Here is a 17,642-nt window from a genome sequence, read left to right on the forward strand (position 1 = left end):
GAGCTGTGACCGGCTCCATCATCGGATATCTGGGAGTTGGAGCACTGCTGACATGACTTATTCACGGCTGGTAATGCCAGTCAGGAGACACACTGATTTAGCGGCTTGGGTTATCTGCTCTCCGAGTGACGTTCTGGGAACAGACTTGTTTCTCTTGGGCCGTGTCTCTATGTTCTCTGTTCACTTGAAAAGTGACGAAAAAGACAAAAAGGACGCCTTTCTTATGCACCCCGCTCTCTCGCAAGGTGGCCCAACAGACGCTGATGAGACCTCAGATGAGAGAGACAAGAGGAGGATGTGGAGGAAGGCAGGAGGAGGAGAAGGGCGGGAGAGAAGGAGGTGGGAGGGGGGAGCATGAGGGGGCACAGGAGGAGGAGGAGAAGGAGGCGGAGGGGTAGCGAGAGGTCGGGTTTCAGATTCCTCCTCCTGCCGGTGTGAGACAGGAAGTTAGCTGTCAGGGTTGCGTTGTATTACAGCACTGTACTGAGAAGAGTCGTTTTCACCCCTGTGCTCTTGTCGAAATGTCCAAATTACTGTTGCAACAGTACATCTGCTGATGTTGGGCTGAACTCTCTGTCCAGCCTCTCTCAATGTTGCCCCATGGTTCACAACATGGTCAACCAATGTTGTTCGACTTTCATTAGATACTGTACATTTGGCCCTTATTCTTCCACTGCCTCCAGGTCTACTTCTCCCTCTCCCTACCACTCTTCCTCCACGGTCTCCCCCTCTCACTCTCCCTCTTCCTCTAACTGCAACATTGCCTTCCATTTTTGATGAGGTCAGGTACACTGACCTGTCCCCTTTTTATAGGGCTTACACCTGATTGGCGTGTTTACAATTATGAGCACTTTAGTGTGTGTACATCTAACGCCCGTGTTTGATCCATCTGATCACGTGTGTGGCATTTTGCAAGGCAGTGGCTTGAAAAGGCAATTAAGTGACATCATCTTATATCTGTATCTAATGTAGAAAAGTGTGTTTAGTGATTTGCAAAACACTGTATTGTAGTATTTTGCAAATATTGTGAGGCTGAGAATGTGATTAAAGTTGTCCGGATCTGGGCTGCTGTTATGCTCCTTGAGTGTCAGGTTTCACTAACTGTGTGTTTTTTGAAAATGTTGAGTCCAAGCAATTGGATAAAACGGTGGCTACGAAGCTACTGCCTGACTCCTGTTCACATACATTATTTACCTGCTTACCCTAACCACACGTGGTCACCTGGTTACGACAGCCCTATACCAGTCCTACAACCTTCCTCTACAACCTTACACCAAAACACACCCATTGAAAACCAGATATGTTCTGTTTACGCATTGTTGTTGGGCTCTGTAGTCCTTGGGTTCTTTTCCTTTCAGTGTCCTGTTTTCACTACTGTTGCGCCACTTCTTTTGTGGCTGTGTCAAAATAGCTACTTCACGGCCATACTGACTTCTAGGCGTTTCACTTTTCCCTTAGGCTTACTTAACACTTCATTGAATTTTAATGGGACCTGACCTTTTATGTGTGCATTGGTTTCAAATGTCCGGCTTACAGATCACAACTCGGTGGAACGTTCCGATGAGCCCACATCTGGGGGGGGGTTAGGGTGTGCTTACTAAGAGGATTCTTTGTTTCTACACGTGTGTGTGTGTGTGTGTTTGTGTGTGAATGTGTGTGTGTGTGGTCAGAGATGGTCTGTCTTTATGATTGGCAGTGCCTTTGCCTTCCTTTGCTGAGCTGATATATTGGATGTTTCTCCCGCAGGTCCTGCAGATGATCACCTCCAGGACAATGTCAAGCTGGTGGTTGTCAAGGAGACACACCTAAAGCTGCCCAAACATTGGTGGCGCACCTGTCAGAGTGGGTGAGCTGAGCTGTACAGGTGTGTGCGTATGTGTGTGTGTGGATGTAACCGTTGCTTGAGAGCTACATGGAGAAAGGGGGGGGGGGGGGGTGGTGAGAGACAGAGAGAGAGAAAGGGGTCGTTAGAGAGAGAGAGAGAGAGAGAGAGAGAGAGAGAGAGAGAGAGAGAGAGAGAGAGAGAGAGAGGAGAGAGAGGGGACATAGGGAGAGAAAGGAGGGAGACAGAGGGGAAACCGAGAGAGAGAGAGAGAGAGAGAGAGAGAGAGAGAGAGAGAGAGAGAGAGAGAGAGAGAGAGAGAGAGAGAGAGAGGAGAGAGAGAGAGAGAGAGAGGGGACATAGGGAGAAAGGAGGGAGACAGAGGGGGAAACCGAGAGAGAGAGAGAGAGAGAGAGATGAGAGAGAGAGAGAGAGAGAGAGAGAGAGAGAGTGAGAGAGAGGAGAGAGAGAGAGAGAGAGAGAGGAGAGAGAGGAGAGAGAGAGAGAGAGAGAGGAGGGAGAAAGAGGGAAAACAAAGAGAGGAGGGAGACAGAGGGGGACAACCAGACAGAGAGGAAGCTGAGAGCAGAGAGCTGTGCCTGACCTGAGCAGGGGATCCCTGCACCACCACAGAGCAGACATGCCTCCAAAGAAGAAGAAGAGTGACGTCGCCATTGACATAGACGATGGTGAGTCTCATCTTCATTTCTTTCTGTAGAACAGTCTGGAAGTTTACATCCCCTTCAACCAATACGTTTAATGATAGAATGACACATTGAGCTCAGGGGTGGACCATTTGACCGCAGATCCCAAGGTGGCAGGTTCAAACCCCTCCTTGAAAGTTGTTTTGGATTAAAAAAAAGCGTCTGCCAACCTGACTCCATAATGGTTGTGAGCGACATGAGGTTATTTCCCTCAGCTGTTACAGTGTGGTCGAGTCTGAGAACATGACAAGCGTGTATGGTGGTGAACCGTGGGGCGGGGTGTTTTTTGACTTCTTTACATTACATTTAGTCATTTAGCAGACGCTCTTATCCAGAGCGACTTAGAGTAAGTACAGGGACACTCCCCCGACGCAAGTAGGGTGAAATGCCTTGCCGCAGCCAGGAATCGAACTGGCAACCTTCAGATTACTAGCCCATATCCCTAACCGCTCAGCCACCTGACCCCTTCGACTCTTTCAGTGGGGATAGACGTTGATGCCGAGATCGACAGCGGGAGCGAGGGTGAGTCCCTCATCCGCTTGCGCCTCTGCCGCCGCGACCGTCTCAAAGTACAGTACACAACCTCGACAGAGTTTACCGGTGAGCGTGTGTGTGCGTTAGCATCTGCTTCTGTGTGTCTCAGACGAAGCCAGGCGGAGAGCCAAGAAGAGGGCCAAAGCCCCCCAGCGGAAGCCCAAGCGCGTCGCCAGCGACGACGAGGAGGACGACGAGGACGAGGCCCCGAGGAAGAGAGGCCCGAAGAAGAGAGCCAAGAAGTACAGCGAGGACGAGGACGAGGAGGAGCGGAGCGCCAAGAAGAAAGGGGGGGCGAAGGGCGCCGGGCGGAAGAAGAAGGCGGCCCGGGAGGAGGAAAGCGAGGAGGAGAGCGAGGAGGAGGAGAAAGGGCGGAAGAAGAAAGGCGGGAGGGGAGGGGCGGGCAAGAAGGGCAAGGAGGAGCAGAAGGAGCAGAAGGGAGACTCCAAGGGGAAAGGAGGGAAGGACAAAGGGAAGGACAAAGGGAAGGACAAAGGGAAGGACAAAGGGAAGGACAAAGGGAACGAGAAGGACAAGAAGAAGAAGAACGGCAAGCACAGCAGGTGCAGTATTCTCTGAGAGGGTTCTCACTTGCGCGCGCGCTCGCTCACGTGCACGCTGCACACACCCTCGTGCACGAGGAGGGGCCCCTGACCTCATAGATTTAGGGCCACGTTCAGGGAGGTCAAACAGTCACAATTTCACAGATAGCAGCGCCTACACAAATGATATAGTAGGAAAAACAAACCCTGTTGACCAATGCTGAATACTGGACATTTCTGTCTGAATGTTCTAGAAAACGATGTATTTTACAAAACCGTACAGCAGTATCATCTTACAGTCCTACGACTGTATAATGCAACATGCTCTCATTATGCGGTTGAATAGTTGTAAGACTGATTGAACCTACATGCCAATTATTTCCAGTAAAATGACTGCTATGGTGGTATGTTGGTTGAAATGTTTAGCTATTTTGAATTTCGAGGTTATAGAATAAGCTATCCAGTTACTCCGTTTGAGAACCGAGGGGTATTCCAACCTCTATAAGTCTTCCAGAAATACAGACATGCCTTCTCACAAGGAATATGGAGTCGAGCAGGCCCCTAGGACAGAGGTTTAGCGGCAATCAATGGAAAGACGAGCAGTTGGCAGTCTTCGCCACTGGTCCACAGCGTAGCGCGTTGTCCCTCTCTCTCCTCGCAGCTCGGACGAGGACTCGGACGACTCCTCGATGTCCGAGGGGGAGATGGAGGCGCTGAAGGAGGAGGTTGAGGAGAAGAAGAAGCTCCTGGTCACCCTGAGGAACAAACCGTGGCGCATGAAGAGGAGACTCGAGCACCTCAAGTAAACCAAGATGGCGTCCGCTCCAGATTTTTGCGCCCGCTCGCTGCTTGTGCCTCTCTCTCTCTTTCTCTTTCCCTCGTCGTCTGTCTCACTCTTTCTCTCTTTCAATGTCTCTCTCTCTCTCTCTTTCAATGTCTCTCTCTCTCTCTGTTTTTCAATGGTACCATCACTCATGTAAAGCGACATGTGATGTCATCGTGGTTGATTTGATTAAAGCATAACTGTTTTCAGTGCTCGCTTCATTTCCCTCTGTTGATCCTGCCTCACCTTCGAGTGTAAACTACTTTGCTAAACAACAAAGTAGGTATTGTAAACTACTTTGTTCAACGACAAAGTAGGTATATTGACGCTTGAACTCGTCTTCAGCGATCTGTTGCTTTGGCCTTTCTGATGCATTACGAGAAGGGATTTGAGAGATAAGCATCTGGATGACGTTTTGTGTTTTGATGCTTTGACTGATGAGGATCTCAACTGAGAACTCATTTCTCCCCATCCCAGCTAACAGATATGCACATTTATCAGTACCCCAAATTTGAAGCTTAACATCAATTCAACTTTAGAATTATTCAATTTAAATTAAATTGTTAAAGACTATTTCTTTGTTACTGAGTAAATCCATCATCCAACAAGCAACATCAGCCAAACAACGTTATCAATTCCCCCCAAATGGAGCTTCCCTCCTTCAAAATAAAAGTCCTGAAAAAGTCTCAATCACACCGGTACAGACCGGTACAGCTGGTATTGGGTTCCACACTGGAGCGCATCCATCTGGACCAGTGTACGGAACCATGTAAATACAGCACAGCAGTGTCAAGGTCAGGGGTTAGCAGGGAGGCCACAGCCCCCCCCCCACACACACACACACACACAGTAAGTAAGTTTGAGATCAGGACCCGGTAGCGCTTCAGGACAGGTGAGATGTCTTGACTTTTTAATGAGGAGATCACTGTTTAATGCATGGCACATCACTGCCTGCTGAGCAACAGGTCCAATAGGTCTTTCCGTGAGGTGTTAATCAGCGTAATGGTGGTACAGCAATACTGTGTTAGTGTACAGTCCCCTTAGTCGGTTGATCCATTACGTGATGAATCCATAAGCGTCACCGTACAGTGTTAGATTCCACTCAGGCCTGTAGAAGAGGAGACTCTTCTACAGTCATGGGTTCGGTTCAGTGGTTTGGTTTTTGGGATGCCGTCGTGGATTGGTCGCGTTTGAACGTGTCGTTGATCCGTTGTGGATTTCGCAGAGACGCTCAGGCGTTTGTGGAGAAGTTTGAGGGAGCCCTAGGGAAAGGCAAGGGGAGGAAGATGTACGCCTACAAAGTCATGATGGCTAAGGTGATGCACCCGCACAAGACACACGACCAGGGAAGGGGTGGGCAGATTTTCAAAATGTATAATGAAACCTACACGCCTGCACACAACTATACTGGAATGATCTCATTTTACGTTTTGGTCGTTGTACCCCTCGACCGTTCCCCGCATAACAGGATACAGTTTTTTATACTTTGATGCATCTATGGTTGTTTTCTCGTGTTCGTTTCAGAAACTCATCAAGTTCAAGCGTGACTTTGAAAACTTCAAGACGGCCTGCATTCCCTGGGAGATGAAAATCAAAGAGGTAGAGAGTGAGTAAGATCTCGTCTTCACGTCGTCAGGTGTGACACGCTATTATCGACAGGAACAGAAAGTGCTTGGCAGATTACGCCTATAGCGACTCGTAAGTGTGACCCGCTTCTTGACAGGTCATTTCGGATCTTCCGTGGCCTCCTACTTCATCTTCCTGCGCTGGATGTACGGTTTGAACCTGGTCCTGTTCGGCTTCATGTTCGGGCTCGTGGTCCTACCAGAGGTGCGTGCTGGAGCAGACACCTTGTGTCAATGATCAGGACTGTCCTGTGATCCTTGCGCTTCCTAGCTCTATGGCTACCACTGCCGTAAACTGACACGCGCCAACTCACAGCACCGGTTTGGAATGTCTGTGTCTCAACATCCCATTTTGATCTCTACTCTGGATGCGTGACTATGTTTACAAGAACTCCAACCGCATTTCTTTCGTGCTTGGATCGCTTAAGCCACGGTTTTAAAACGACTCGAGTATAGAAGAGAATAGAAAAGCCTTTATTGTCAGTATACAGTAACAGTCAAAAGTTTGGACCCATTTTCCCATTCACGTGTCCCAACTTTTGACTGGTACTGTACATGTATCCGAACACCTCACAATGTGCACGTTTACGTTTTTGAACTGTCCTGCTTTCTCTCGGTGCAGGTGATGATGGGCCTTCCGTACGGGACCATCCCCCGGAAGACCGTCCCAAGAGCGGAGCAGGCTCGAGCCATGGACTACTCTGTTCTCTTGGATTTTGGTGTGAGGAGGACATCACCCCACGCCCTCGATCGACACATTCGACAGATTCGGCGTTTAGGCTACCGATCGCGTCCATTTTTCAAACTCCCCGTCCGTCTCGTGTCATTTCTTTCAAACAGGGCTACTGCAAGTACTCTATCCTGTTCTATGGTTTCTACAACGACGACCGCACCATCGGCCTGCTGCAGTTCAGGCTTCCCCTGTCCTATCTGCTAGTGGGCGTCGGCATCTTTGGATACAGCCTAATGGTGGTCATAAGAACGTAGGTCGTCTGGAAGGAGACCTCAGGGAGTTCTAGCGTGCTAGAATGTTCCATTTTGTTTTGTTTGGTTCTTTTCTATTTGGGCTTGTACGCAAGTCATTCCATGTGCTGTTTTCGTATTTTTTTCCTTAATCTGTGCATCTGAACCTGCGTCGGCGATGAAGTTTTGTATTGAATTGAATCTTCCTTCCCAGCATGGCTCGGAACTCGAATGAAGGAGGGGATGGGGCGGAGGAGGGGGAGTTTACCTTCGCCTGGAAGATGTTCACCAGCTGGGATTACCTCATCGGCAACTCGGAGACAGCCGACAACAAGTATGCTTCCATCACCACCAGCTTCAAGGTACATCATTGGTCTAAGATCACCTACCATGGCCGGCACACATTGTTGGCAACGGTTCCATGGTTTCTTTGCGTCTTACTGTATGTCCGCATCATCTGTAGTGAAGTATTGGATGAATGCGTGACGTGAGACGGCACGTTCTAGACTGTGCCTTCAGCGTCTGCAAGTCAGTCTATCCAGCAACATCGTGCGTCTCTACGATTTCCCGGGATTTCTCGTAGGAGTCCATCGTGGACGAGCAGGAGAACCAAAAAGACGAGAACATTCACCTGCGCCGATTCCTGCGGGTTCTAGCCAACTTCATGGTTCTGTGCAGTTTGGGGGGAAGCGGGTTTCTCATCTACTTCGTGGTGAAGAGGTCCCAGGACTTTGGCAACAAGGACCCTGATGAGCTCACCTGGCTGGAGAAGAACGAGGTCGGTTGGGTTTCCATGGAGGCGTTCCCGGGGAAACGATTGTTAAGGTTAGTCTAGACTAACCTTAACAATCACCTCAACTAACCTACCCCCCCTTCCTCCAGGTGGAGCTTGTGATGTCCCTCCTGGGTTTGGTGTGCCCCCCCCTGTTTGAAGTCATCGGCGAGCTGGAGGAATATCACCCTCGCATCGCCCTCAAGTGGCAGCTGGGACGGATCTTCGCCCTCTTCCTCGGCAACCTCTACACCTTCCTGTTCGCCCTGTTCGACGAGGTCAACGCCAAGGTAGAGAGGAAGGGGCGGGGCCGGCCTCACATCGCATCCAATCGTATTGGTACGGCCCTTTTTCCGAGCCCTCGAGGATGACGTGTGTTGGATGTGCGTCTGTGTGTGTTGTGCGCCTGGTCCAGCTGGAGAGCGAGAAGGTCATCAGGAACGAGACCATCTGGGCGTTGGAGGAGTACAAAGCCAACTACAGCTCCTTCCACAACACCAGCGACATCCCCCCGTACAACATCCCCCCTGCCGACGTCATCAGGGGGCCCTGCTGGGAGACCGCCGTGGGCATCGTAAGACTGCTGCCTCGGTGCTAGTGCTGCTTATTGATAATAGAGATGCAAAGGAGACCTTGTTGCTAGTGATGCTAGTGATGCTAGTGATGCTAGTGATGCTAGTGATGCTAGTGATGCTAGTGATGCTACTGATGGTAGTGATGCTGTTGGAGACCTTAATGCTACTGATGCTACTGATGCCAGTGATGCTGTTGGAGACCTTAATGCTTCTGTCCCTCTCTCTCTGTCTCTCTCTCTCTCTCCAGGAGTTTGTCAAGCTGACCGTGTCAGACATCCAGGTGACGTATCTGACCATCCTGATCGGAGACTTCCTGAGAGCCGTGATCGTGCGCTTCCTCAACTACTGCTGGTGCTGGGACCTGGAGGCCGGATTTGTAGGTTGTTTTTCTTGTGTACATGTGTGTATCTGTGTGTGTATGTGTGTTCATGAGTATGCGTGTGTGCATGTGTGTGTACATGTGTGTGTTTGGTAATGGCGTGGACATGTGTGCACCTTTTTGTGTACCTGTGTAAATGTGTGTACCTGCGTGTTTATGTATACATGTGTGTGTGTGTGTACGTGGGTGTATGTTCTCGTGTGTGCATGTCTGTTATTGACACCACTGCCTTTACTACTTGGGCATTTGTGTTGAAGTGGTTTTTAATTCTGCATGCTAAACCCGATACTACTCAGGGACATCTGGTAGGACAGCATATCCCTCCCATCTCAGTGACTCAGTATACTTACTCTAGGAAACTAATTACTGAGAATTAGAGAGAGGGGGGGGGAGAGAGAGGGTGGGGTAGGGGGAAGAGAGGAGGAGGAGGGAGGGAGAGAGGGAGCTGGAGTGACAGAGAGAGCGACCGTACGTCGGGCGTAAACGTGGCTGTCGTGTGCCCCCCTCGTCCAGCCGTCGTACGGCGAGTTCGACATCAGCGGCAACGTCCTCGGCCTCATCTTCAACCAAGGGATGATTTGGTGAGAGGACGTCATCCCCGACACACACGCACACACATACACACCCCTACATCTTCACGCAGATGTTATCAGTATGGAAAACTTATCGTACCCTTGTGTGTGTCTGTGTGTGTGTCGCAGGATGGGTGCGTTCTACGCTCCGGGCCTGGTGGGGCTGAACGTTCTGCGGCTCCTGAGCTCCATGTACTACCAGTGCTGGGCAGTGATGAGCTGCAACGTGCCCCACGCCCGCGTCTTCAAGGCCTCCAAGTCCAACAACTTCTACATGGGGCTGCTGCTGCTGGTGCTGTTCCTCAGCCTGCTGCCCGTGGTCTACACCATCATGACCCTGTCGCCCTCCTTCGACTGCGGGCCCTTCAGGTGACTACCCCCCCCCCCAACCCCCCCCCCCCCCCGAAACACACGCAGACGTGCAGCGTGCAAAATTGCACGCGTCCGTTCGTGTACAAATGTGCACGTAGACACCGACATGAAAAGAGACGTTTCACCATTTCCTCATCTTGTCCTGCAGTGGGAGGGAGAAGATGTATGATGTCATCATGGAGACCATAGAGAAAGATCTCCCAGCATTCATAGGGAACATCTTCACCTATGCTACCAACCCTGGACTCATCATACCAGCTGTGCTACTGATGGTGTATGTGTACACACACACACACACACACACACAAACAAACTCTCTATCGCACTCACACGCTCATTTACTCTCTTGCATTTACACACACATATAATATTCTGTCTATCACACACAAACACACTTCTCTCTCTCTCTCTCTCTCTCTCTCTCTCACTCACTCTCTTTCTCTGTCTCTCACACACACACACATACTCACATCACGGATCATGTTCCTTCTGTGCCAGGCTGGCCATATACTACCTGAACGCCGTGTCGGAGGGCTACCAGCAAGCCAACAACGACCTGAAGAGGAAGATGCAGATGGTCAGTCTGAGCTGCAGTCCACGACCCTTCCTGATGTGACAGCTTCCAAGCTTAACATGGAAACGTGTGTGTCTTTGTGCGTGAGCGTGTCTGCATGTGTGCGTGCACGCTTGTGTGTGTGTGTGTGTGTACGTGTGTGGTGCGTTACCGGGGCAGGCGCGGGATGAGGAGAAGAACAGGAGGAACAACAAGGACAGCACCAACCAGGTGATGAAGGACCTGGAGGACCTGCTGCCCAACAAGTCCCTGATCCCGCCCCCCAGCAAGGAGGAGCCCCCCCCACCTGGTAAGCCCTCCCCCCCGCCCTCACCACCCCCCTGCTGCTAGACCACTTCACTAAACTGTAGTATACTGGACTCTACTGGACTATTCTGCACTATGCTACTTTACTGTACTGTCATCTCACCGCTAAACTCCAAGTATGCAACACTCTGTCGCAGACCCGGTGATAGAGAAGAGCAGCAAGTCTCCCAAGGTGTCTGGACGGCCCGGAGCAGCAGCCAATGGCAAAGGTGTGAATCTACAGAAGGACGTTTCATTGGCTGCCCCCAACCCCGGAGCAGCTGTGACCCGCCCCCCCGGACCCAGGGGCGCGTCCCCAGGGCCAGGGCCGAGCCCAGGGCCGGGGCGGGGCAGGGGGAGGGGTAGGGGTGGGCCTGCTCCCCGACGCTAGGAGGTACCACACGCTGGAGAGAGGACCGCGAGTCTGAGAACTCTGCATGTTGTTACCAGCGTCAAGACTGTGGGAGAGAGCTATCTGACAGACTTTAACTCCGACTAGAACTTGGGAGTTTCCCATAACGTTTCCAGTTCCATTTTGGTTGTCTACATGAATGCGTTCCGTTGGCCAGTTTGAACAGAAGTCAATCCGTGGCTCGTTGTCAGGTATTGAGAGTTCTTGTATTAGCGCGCTGACACGCCATGTGTCACTGTAGTAACTCAGTAAGTACTGGGATGTGGAGCCAAATGGCTCAAATCTTCAAAAGTGTCATGTCAGCAAAGGCCTGCACATTGATGTCTGACCAAAAGGAATTGTGGGAAAGGTGAGGAAGTGAAGAAGATGGCCAAGATCCTTCTGCGATAGTTCAGTGTTTAAAGATGTCATGTCTTAATTTAATGAATACAATTGGATTATGTCTGATTTATCAACAAGATGTTTATTTCCTCAAGAGATAAGAAAGGAAGCACTTAGAGAGAGAGAAACACGTTTGTGGGTTTTGGTTGGAAAACAATCTGTAAATAGTTTTTAAGACGTCCATTTGTATTTCTTATACTTCAATTATTTTGTATTTTTTGTATTGCAACAAGTAAAAGGATGAGTGATGATTAAATATCTAAATGTTTGTATCTTATGTTGTAGCTTTAAAGATTTACATAAACACACACACACGCACACATTTGAACATTGCAATACAAACATATACACACACTCAACACGCACATACACTAACAATGTCCAATAGCCTTTGACAATAATATTAGATATAATTTCTACTTATACGGTAGACAGCAAACACACTACTAAAACATCAACATATAAAGAACCTAAAAGATTGCCTTTATATCAAAAGGAGAAATGGTTCAGTTCTCCAAAAAGATTCTCAAAAAGAACAAAGATAACGATCACTCAGGACATGAAGGTGTTCTGCTCTTCAAGGAGACAAACATGTCTGAACGAAAACATCGTTCTCTGAGGCAATCTGGACGAGAGAAGACAACAAGAGGTTAAGTATGCCTGGACACCTGACAGCTCCACCGCAGAAACCGTCATATTTACAAACCAAAACGTGTTGCAGGAAGAAGCCGCTTTTTGTCTTTTCTGATTTCAGAAATGAAGATGGAGGATAAGTCTGTACGTCTCAGAGGAGTTGTGGTTGAATCTTTCCGGAAAGGTCGTTCATCCAGACGCCACGGACAGGAAGCGTAGCCCACACGGGAAGACCATGTTAGGAGTTCTTCTGGGATATTTTGATGGTCACCGCTTTGACCTCAGTGTACTCGTTCAAGGCGTACTCCCCTCTGAAACACCCCCCCCCCCCCACCAGATCCATCATTATCTACAGCAACAGTAAACACCAAAGACTACATTGATATAGTATACATATAGTATATATATAGAATCATTTTACAAAATCCATTTCATTTAGCAGACGCTTTTATCCAAAGGGGATTTGAACCTGTGACCTCTTGATCTGCGGGGAAATGCTGAGCTCTCCCCATCCCTCATAAACACGGCAGGATTTGGAACTCACAGCTCTCTGCCGTTCCCAGACATCTTGAAGCCTCCGAAGGGACACTGGGTGCTCATGGCGTTGTAGCAGTTGACCCTGCAAGACCACAGTCACAAAGTGAAAAGGGTTGATGAAAAAGTAAAGTGATCAGATATCATATCCAGTATTGAGAAAGGGATGAGGGGGAGTGGACTGAGCCTGGTATTTGTGTAAGGAGGTGTGTGTGTGTGTGTGTGAGGTGAAAACCCCCTGTGCTTGGTACAGTATGTGTGTGTGTGTGTGCGTGGCTGTTCCCAGCTAGCCGTACCAGACCATGCCAGCCTGCAGAGCAGAGGACACCGTCAGGGCCTTGTCCATGTCGCTGGTAAACACCCCCGCCGCCAGGCCGTACTGGCTGGAGTTGGCCCTCTGGACCACCTCGTGGACGCCACGGAAACGCATGATCTGCTGCACTGGGCCGAAGATCTGACAGAGAGGGAGAAGGAGAGGGGGAGAGGGAGAGGGAGAGGGAGGGAGAGAGAGAGAGAGAGAACGAGAGAGAAAGAAAGAGACAGAGAGAACACAGACAAACAGAGAGAGAGACCGAGTGCAGCTGGTTGTCAAAAAAAAACGAAAGGCGGGACGCGTCGCGACATGTGCATTGCGAGCGCGGGCGCCTGCGCGGGCAAACCTCCTCCTTGGCGATGCGCATGCCGTCGGTGACGTCGGAGAAGACGGTGGGCTGGATGAACAGGCCTCTCTGGCCCCAGGGGGCCCCGCCGCACTCCAGCGTGGCGCCCTCCTTCCTCCCGCTCTCAATCAGCTCCAGGATCTTATCAAACTGCTGCTGGTCGATCTGGACACCATCAACAGAAACTCCTTCAGATCCCACTCTGTCCTACCCCATGCCAGTCTGGATGGCTGATACGATAACAAGGAATTGTTTGAGCAGGACGCTTTTACCGAGGCATACAAAAACAATAACATTGATGAGTTGGACGGTGAAAAACGATTCTAAAGGTTGTATACTCATCCACATTTCACTGAGCGGTTGTTGAAGCTTCCCTGTGGTAGTCTCAATCTACCGATGTCATTTTCCCTTCACAACACAACACTCCGTTTGCAAGAATAAGTGGTGTTGTGACTGTACCTGGGGTCCCTGGTCCACCCCTGGCACCAGGGGGTTCCCCAGGATCTTGGCCCGGGCCTTTTCCACACTGCGCCGGACAAACTCCTCATATATGGGCTCCTCCACGAACACCCTGGAGCCGGCCAGACAACACTGGCCCTGGTTGAAGAACAGACCGCTGTGGGCCTGCTGCACAGCGTACTCCACTGGGGACAGGACACACACACACGGTCAAAAGCACGCACAGTTACATCTACATTTAGTCATTTAGCAGACAATCTTATCCAGAGCGACTTACAGTAAGTACAGGGACATTCCGCCCGAGGCAAGTAGGGTGAGGTGCCTTGCCCAAGGACGCAATGTTGTTACGCATGGCCGGGAATCGAACCGGCAACCTTCTGATTAATAGCCCGATTCCCTAACCGCTCAACCATCTGACTCCCTATCTTGACACACTATTTCTGTATGTATACCGTATATATAAATACCTTTCTTTACAGTATAAACCCTGTGCCATAACTGCATATCCAGACTAACAGCAATTAAAAAAAAGGCATTAAAACACACACACACACACACAAGAGAGACTCACGGTTGCAATCTGCAAAGACGATGATGGGGTTCTTCCCCCCCAGCTCCAGAGTGACTCGCTTCAGGTTGGAATCCCCTGCAGCTTTCTGGATGAGCTTCCCAACCTGGCAACCACAATCACAGTATATTCAACTCGATGACAAACTGTGACTGGCAATGAACCTGATATCACCCAACCTGGCAACCACAATCACAGTATATTCAACCCGATGACAAACTGTGACTGGCAATAAACCTGATATCACCCAACCTGGCAACCACAATCACAGTATATTCAACCCGATGACAAACTGTGACTGGCAATAAAGCCGATATCACCCAACCTGGCAACCACAAGTCGTCAGAGGGCGACAAGTACAGCCCAGTACATACAGCTGTGGATCCTGTGAAAGCCACTTTGTCTATGTCCATGTGCTGGGCTATGGCATTGCCAACTGTGGGGCCATACCCTGGGACCACATTGACCACGCCAGGGGGGAAACCAGCCTAGACGGGAGGAGAGAGAGACAGAGAGAGAGAGAGAGAGAGAGAGAGAGAGAGAGAGAGAGAGAGAGAGAGACAGAGACAGAGACAGAGACAGAGGGGGGGGGGAGACCGTCAAATAACGGGACCTTAATAATGAAGGGGGTTGTGTGTTTGTATATATTACGTGTATATAGGTGTGTGTTGTGTATATTATGTAATGTGTGTGATGTGTGTAGTTTTTGTATATCGTGTGTAGCATGTGTGTTGTGTGTGGCGTGTGTGTGTGTGTGTGTGTACCTCCTTGATGAGAGCAGCCATGTGCAGGGCTGTGAGGGGAGTCTGCTGGGCTGGTTTGATGACCACAGTGTTTCCACAGCACAGAGCAGGAGCTATCTTCCAGGCGAACATCATCACTGGGAAGTTCCACTAGACAAACAACATGCACAGGCACAACGACAGGTTAGGGCAGAAACACATTCACGCTCACAGAAGTATAGGCCCAGATGTTTGAGTCTTTCCTTCTTTCTCTCTTTCTTTCTTTTTCGTCCTTACTTTAGATCTTTCTTTCTGTCTTTAGTTGTCTCTATATATTCTGTCTTTCTTTCCGTCTCTCTGTTTTTCGACTTACCGGAATGATCTGTCCACACACCCCTATAGGTTCATGTCGAGTGTAGGTGAAATAATCTCCATCTGACAACACAGTACAACAGGTTTCACATGGGCCAGTGCACATTATGCAGATTATTATTAGGTAAACATATAATATTATGCTTCCTTAATAAAAGTAATGCGTAGTTATTCTGTTATTCCTTATTAAAATGCAGTACTTTCTCAGTCGGTGTTGAACAGGACTCACCCACAGGAATGGTTCTGCCCTGGATCTTGTCAGCCCAGCCCCCAAAGTAGCGTAGTGTCTTGATGGTGGCCACCAGGTCCACAAAGTAGGCCATGAGGAACAGCTTCCCCGAGTCCAGGGCCTCCAGAGTCTGAAGGAGTTCACAGGTCAGAACACACTGCAGAGTGAGTGAGTGTGTGTGTGGACGTCGGTGCCTCAGAGTTTGTCTTTCTGTGTTTTTATATGTGTGCGAGTGTATCTGTGCATGTGCGTGCATTTGTGTATGTGAGTGTGCATGTGTGTATGCATGTGTGTGTGTTCCTCACCGCCAGCAGGAGGCGGTCTCTCTCCACCAGGTCGGCCAGTCTGCTGAGCAGCTCCCCCCGGTCGGACGCGTCCATCCGTCGCCATGGCGACCCCAGCTGGAACGCTGCCCTGGCGCTCCTGACGGCCTTGTCCACATCCTCCTGAGAGGGGGGGGGGGGGAGTCACAGAGCTGGTCACACACACAGCAAGACACACTCAGTACCACACACACACACACACACTGGCAAACACACGTTCACACCAAGACAGGGAAACAGAATGAGACATCCACAGTCACAGACATGCACACGGACGAAACACACCCATACACACAGACAAGCGCACACACTTACACACAGACAAATGACACGCACACAACGCACTCCCACATTACTGAATCGGATCGGAACATTGGCGAAGACAATGACCCACGCACGCACAAACGCAAATGCACACACACAGACACACACACAGATACACACACACACACTCAGGATCTCCAAGTCTCAGTAGGAGGTCCAGGGCCACTTACTGGGCTCCCCTCTTCCACCTCACACAGCACGTCCCCAGAGGCTGGGTTGAGCACTGGCATCTTGCCTCCGCTGCTAGACTCATGCCACTCGTTATTGATGAATATCTGGACACACACACACACATGTATACACCACACACACACACATGTATACACCACACACACATGGAGAGAAAACATTCCTTCACCAGAGATTTGATCGTTTATCAGACCTGGAACCTGGAAAAAAAGGTTCTAAAACGTTTTACTTTAGTAAATAAGTGTTTGGGTTTGTGATATTTCAAAGGAAACAAATGTCACAAAATAGTTTTCCTGTTTGTTACTGTGGTGCATTTTAGTGTGAAAGCCATGACAAATGATTCCCAGTCTGGTCCACATACACTTCTGTTTTGAGCACTGTGTGAAGAGTATTGACAATGTGACTTCTGTTTTGACCCATGAACGTTAGCGATTAAAACAAAGATATAACGAAATGAATGAACTAGAATGACTGTTCCTGAGGTCGTTCACAACGGAAATCATCAGAAAGTGAACAACATAAATATGTAGAAGGCACGTTTTGTGGGTGTTCCTACCTTGGTGTACTGCACCTCCAGGTCGGGGATGGGCATGGGCAGGACCTGTTTGGGTGCTTCATCAGTGAGCTCTGCTCCCTGGGTCTGGGCCTGGGTCTGGGCCTGGGTCTGGGCCTGGGTCTGGGTCTGGGTCTGGGTCTGAAGACTGTTCGCTGTCTGGGTGCTAATGTTACCCTGCTTCCCTTCTGAAAAAAAGGAGCAATCAGAGGTGTCATCGGACTGGACACACACACACACGCTCACAAAGCCTTTGTTCATCTCATGAGATCGAAACACTGAATCTACTGACTTGTTAACCTGCCAAACCTAAATATGATATGTAAATATGTTGTTTAAATTATATGCAGGATAAACATCAGACCACAGTATGGGTCCATGCACGTGTGTTGGTTTGACAGGTTGTCTTTGAGAAGCGCGTACGTGTGTCCATGCAGATGACGGACTAAAAGATGGTGCGTGTTCAGAAGGGTTACGAACAGTTCCGACGAGTTTCAAAGGGGCTAGACATGTCATTATGAGTTCACAGTAAGCCGGCTTCAAAGTTATTATTCGTTCGGGGGGGGGGGGGGGGTTAAATGCGTTTAGAAGTGTTTAGGAGAGTTGTTGAACGTTTTCGAAATGTTTTGATGAGTTATTCTGAATTCAGGAGGGTTTGGGAGTGTCATTAAAAGGGTTTAGAGAGTCATTAAAAGGGTTTAGAGAGTCATTAAAAGGGTTTAGAGAGTCATTATGAGCTGCT

General features: G+C 49.6%; 2 protein-coding genes across 2 annotated transcripts; one reads left to right on the forward strand and one right to left on the reverse strand.

Annotated features, from left to right (window-relative positions):
* The first annotated feature begins 2,446 nt into the window (after positions 1 to 2,446).
* On the forward strand, positions 2,447 to 10,933 carry tmc2b (transmembrane channel-like 2b). The gene is made up of 20 exons (XM_047015936.1): positions 2,447 to 2,511; positions 3,007 to 3,048; positions 3,170 to 3,623; positions 4,264 to 4,404; positions 5,651 to 5,741; positions 5,950 to 6,031; positions 6,149 to 6,255; positions 6,673 to 6,771; positions 6,891 to 7,033; positions 7,228 to 7,375; positions 7,597 to 7,791; positions 7,896 to 8,075; positions 8,201 to 8,359; positions 8,608 to 8,736; positions 9,253 to 9,320; positions 9,441 to 9,680; positions 9,832 to 9,957; positions 10,182 to 10,260; positions 10,417 to 10,546; positions 10,713 to 10,933. Exons 1-20 carry the CDS (start codon positions 2,463 to 2,465, stop codon positions 10,931 to 10,933), a joined length of 2,883 nt encoding a protein of 960 aa, XP_046871892.1. The 5' UTR covers positions 2,447 to 2,462.
* Positions 10,934 to 11,682: 749 nt separating this feature from the next.
* Positions 11,683 to 16,966, reverse strand: LOC124463978 (aldehyde dehydrogenase 1A1-like). The gene is made up of 13 exons (XM_047015829.1): positions 16,904 to 16,966; positions 16,329 to 16,433; positions 15,817 to 15,957; positions 15,512 to 15,641; positions 15,284 to 15,345; positions 14,953 to 15,081; positions 14,563 to 14,676; positions 14,192 to 14,294; positions 13,621 to 13,805; positions 13,162 to 13,326; positions 12,799 to 12,956; positions 12,513 to 12,587; positions 11,683 to 12,279 (listed from the first exon to the last, which is right to left on the reverse strand). The coding sequence occupies exons 1-13, from the start codon at positions 16,937 to 16,939 to the stop codon at positions 12,207 to 12,209; spliced, it is 1,476 nt and encodes a 491-aa protein (XP_046871785.1). The 5' UTR covers positions 16,940 to 16,966; the 3' UTR covers positions 11,683 to 12,206.
* Between the last annotated feature and the right edge of the window lie 676 nt (positions 16,967 to 17,642).

This window comes from Hypomesus transpacificus, unplaced genomic scaffold (genome assembly GCF_021917145.1).
Source record: "Hypomesus transpacificus isolate Combined female unplaced genomic scaffold, fHypTra1 scaffold_31, whole genome shotgun sequence".
Taxonomy (NCBI): Eukaryota; Metazoa; Chordata; class Actinopteri; order Osmeriformes; family Osmeridae; genus Hypomesus; species Hypomesus transpacificus.

What these genes read in the sequence shown, in the direction of transcription:
- LOC124463978 (XM_047015829.1), bottom strand. Translation starts at nt 16,939, where the DNA reads ATGCCCATCCCCGACCTGGAGGTGCAGTACACCAAG. An exon ending in TGGAGGTGCAGTACACCAAG is followed by an intron (nt 16,434 to 16,903) that starts GTAGGAACACCC and finishes GTGTGTGTCCAG; the next exon opens with ATATTCATCAATAACGAGTG. An exon ending in TGGCTGCTCTCATCAAGGAG is followed by an intron (nt 14,677 to 14,952) that starts GTACACACACAC and finishes CCTCCCGTCTAG; the next exon opens with GCTGGTTTCCCCCCTGGCGT.
- tmc2b (XM_047015936.1), top strand. Translation starts at nt 2,463, where the DNA reads ATGCCTCCAAAGAAGAAGAAGAGTGACGTCGCCATTGACATAGACGAT. An exon ending in GAAAATCAAAGAGGTAGAGA is followed by an intron (nt 6,032 to 6,148) that starts GTGAGTAAGATC and finishes GCTTCTTGACAG; the next exon opens with GTCATTTCGGATCTTCCGTG. An exon ending in CCATCACCACCAGCTTCAAG is followed by an intron (nt 7,376 to 7,596) that starts GTACATCATTGG and finishes GATTTCTCGTAG; the next exon opens with GAGTCCATCGTGGACGAGCA.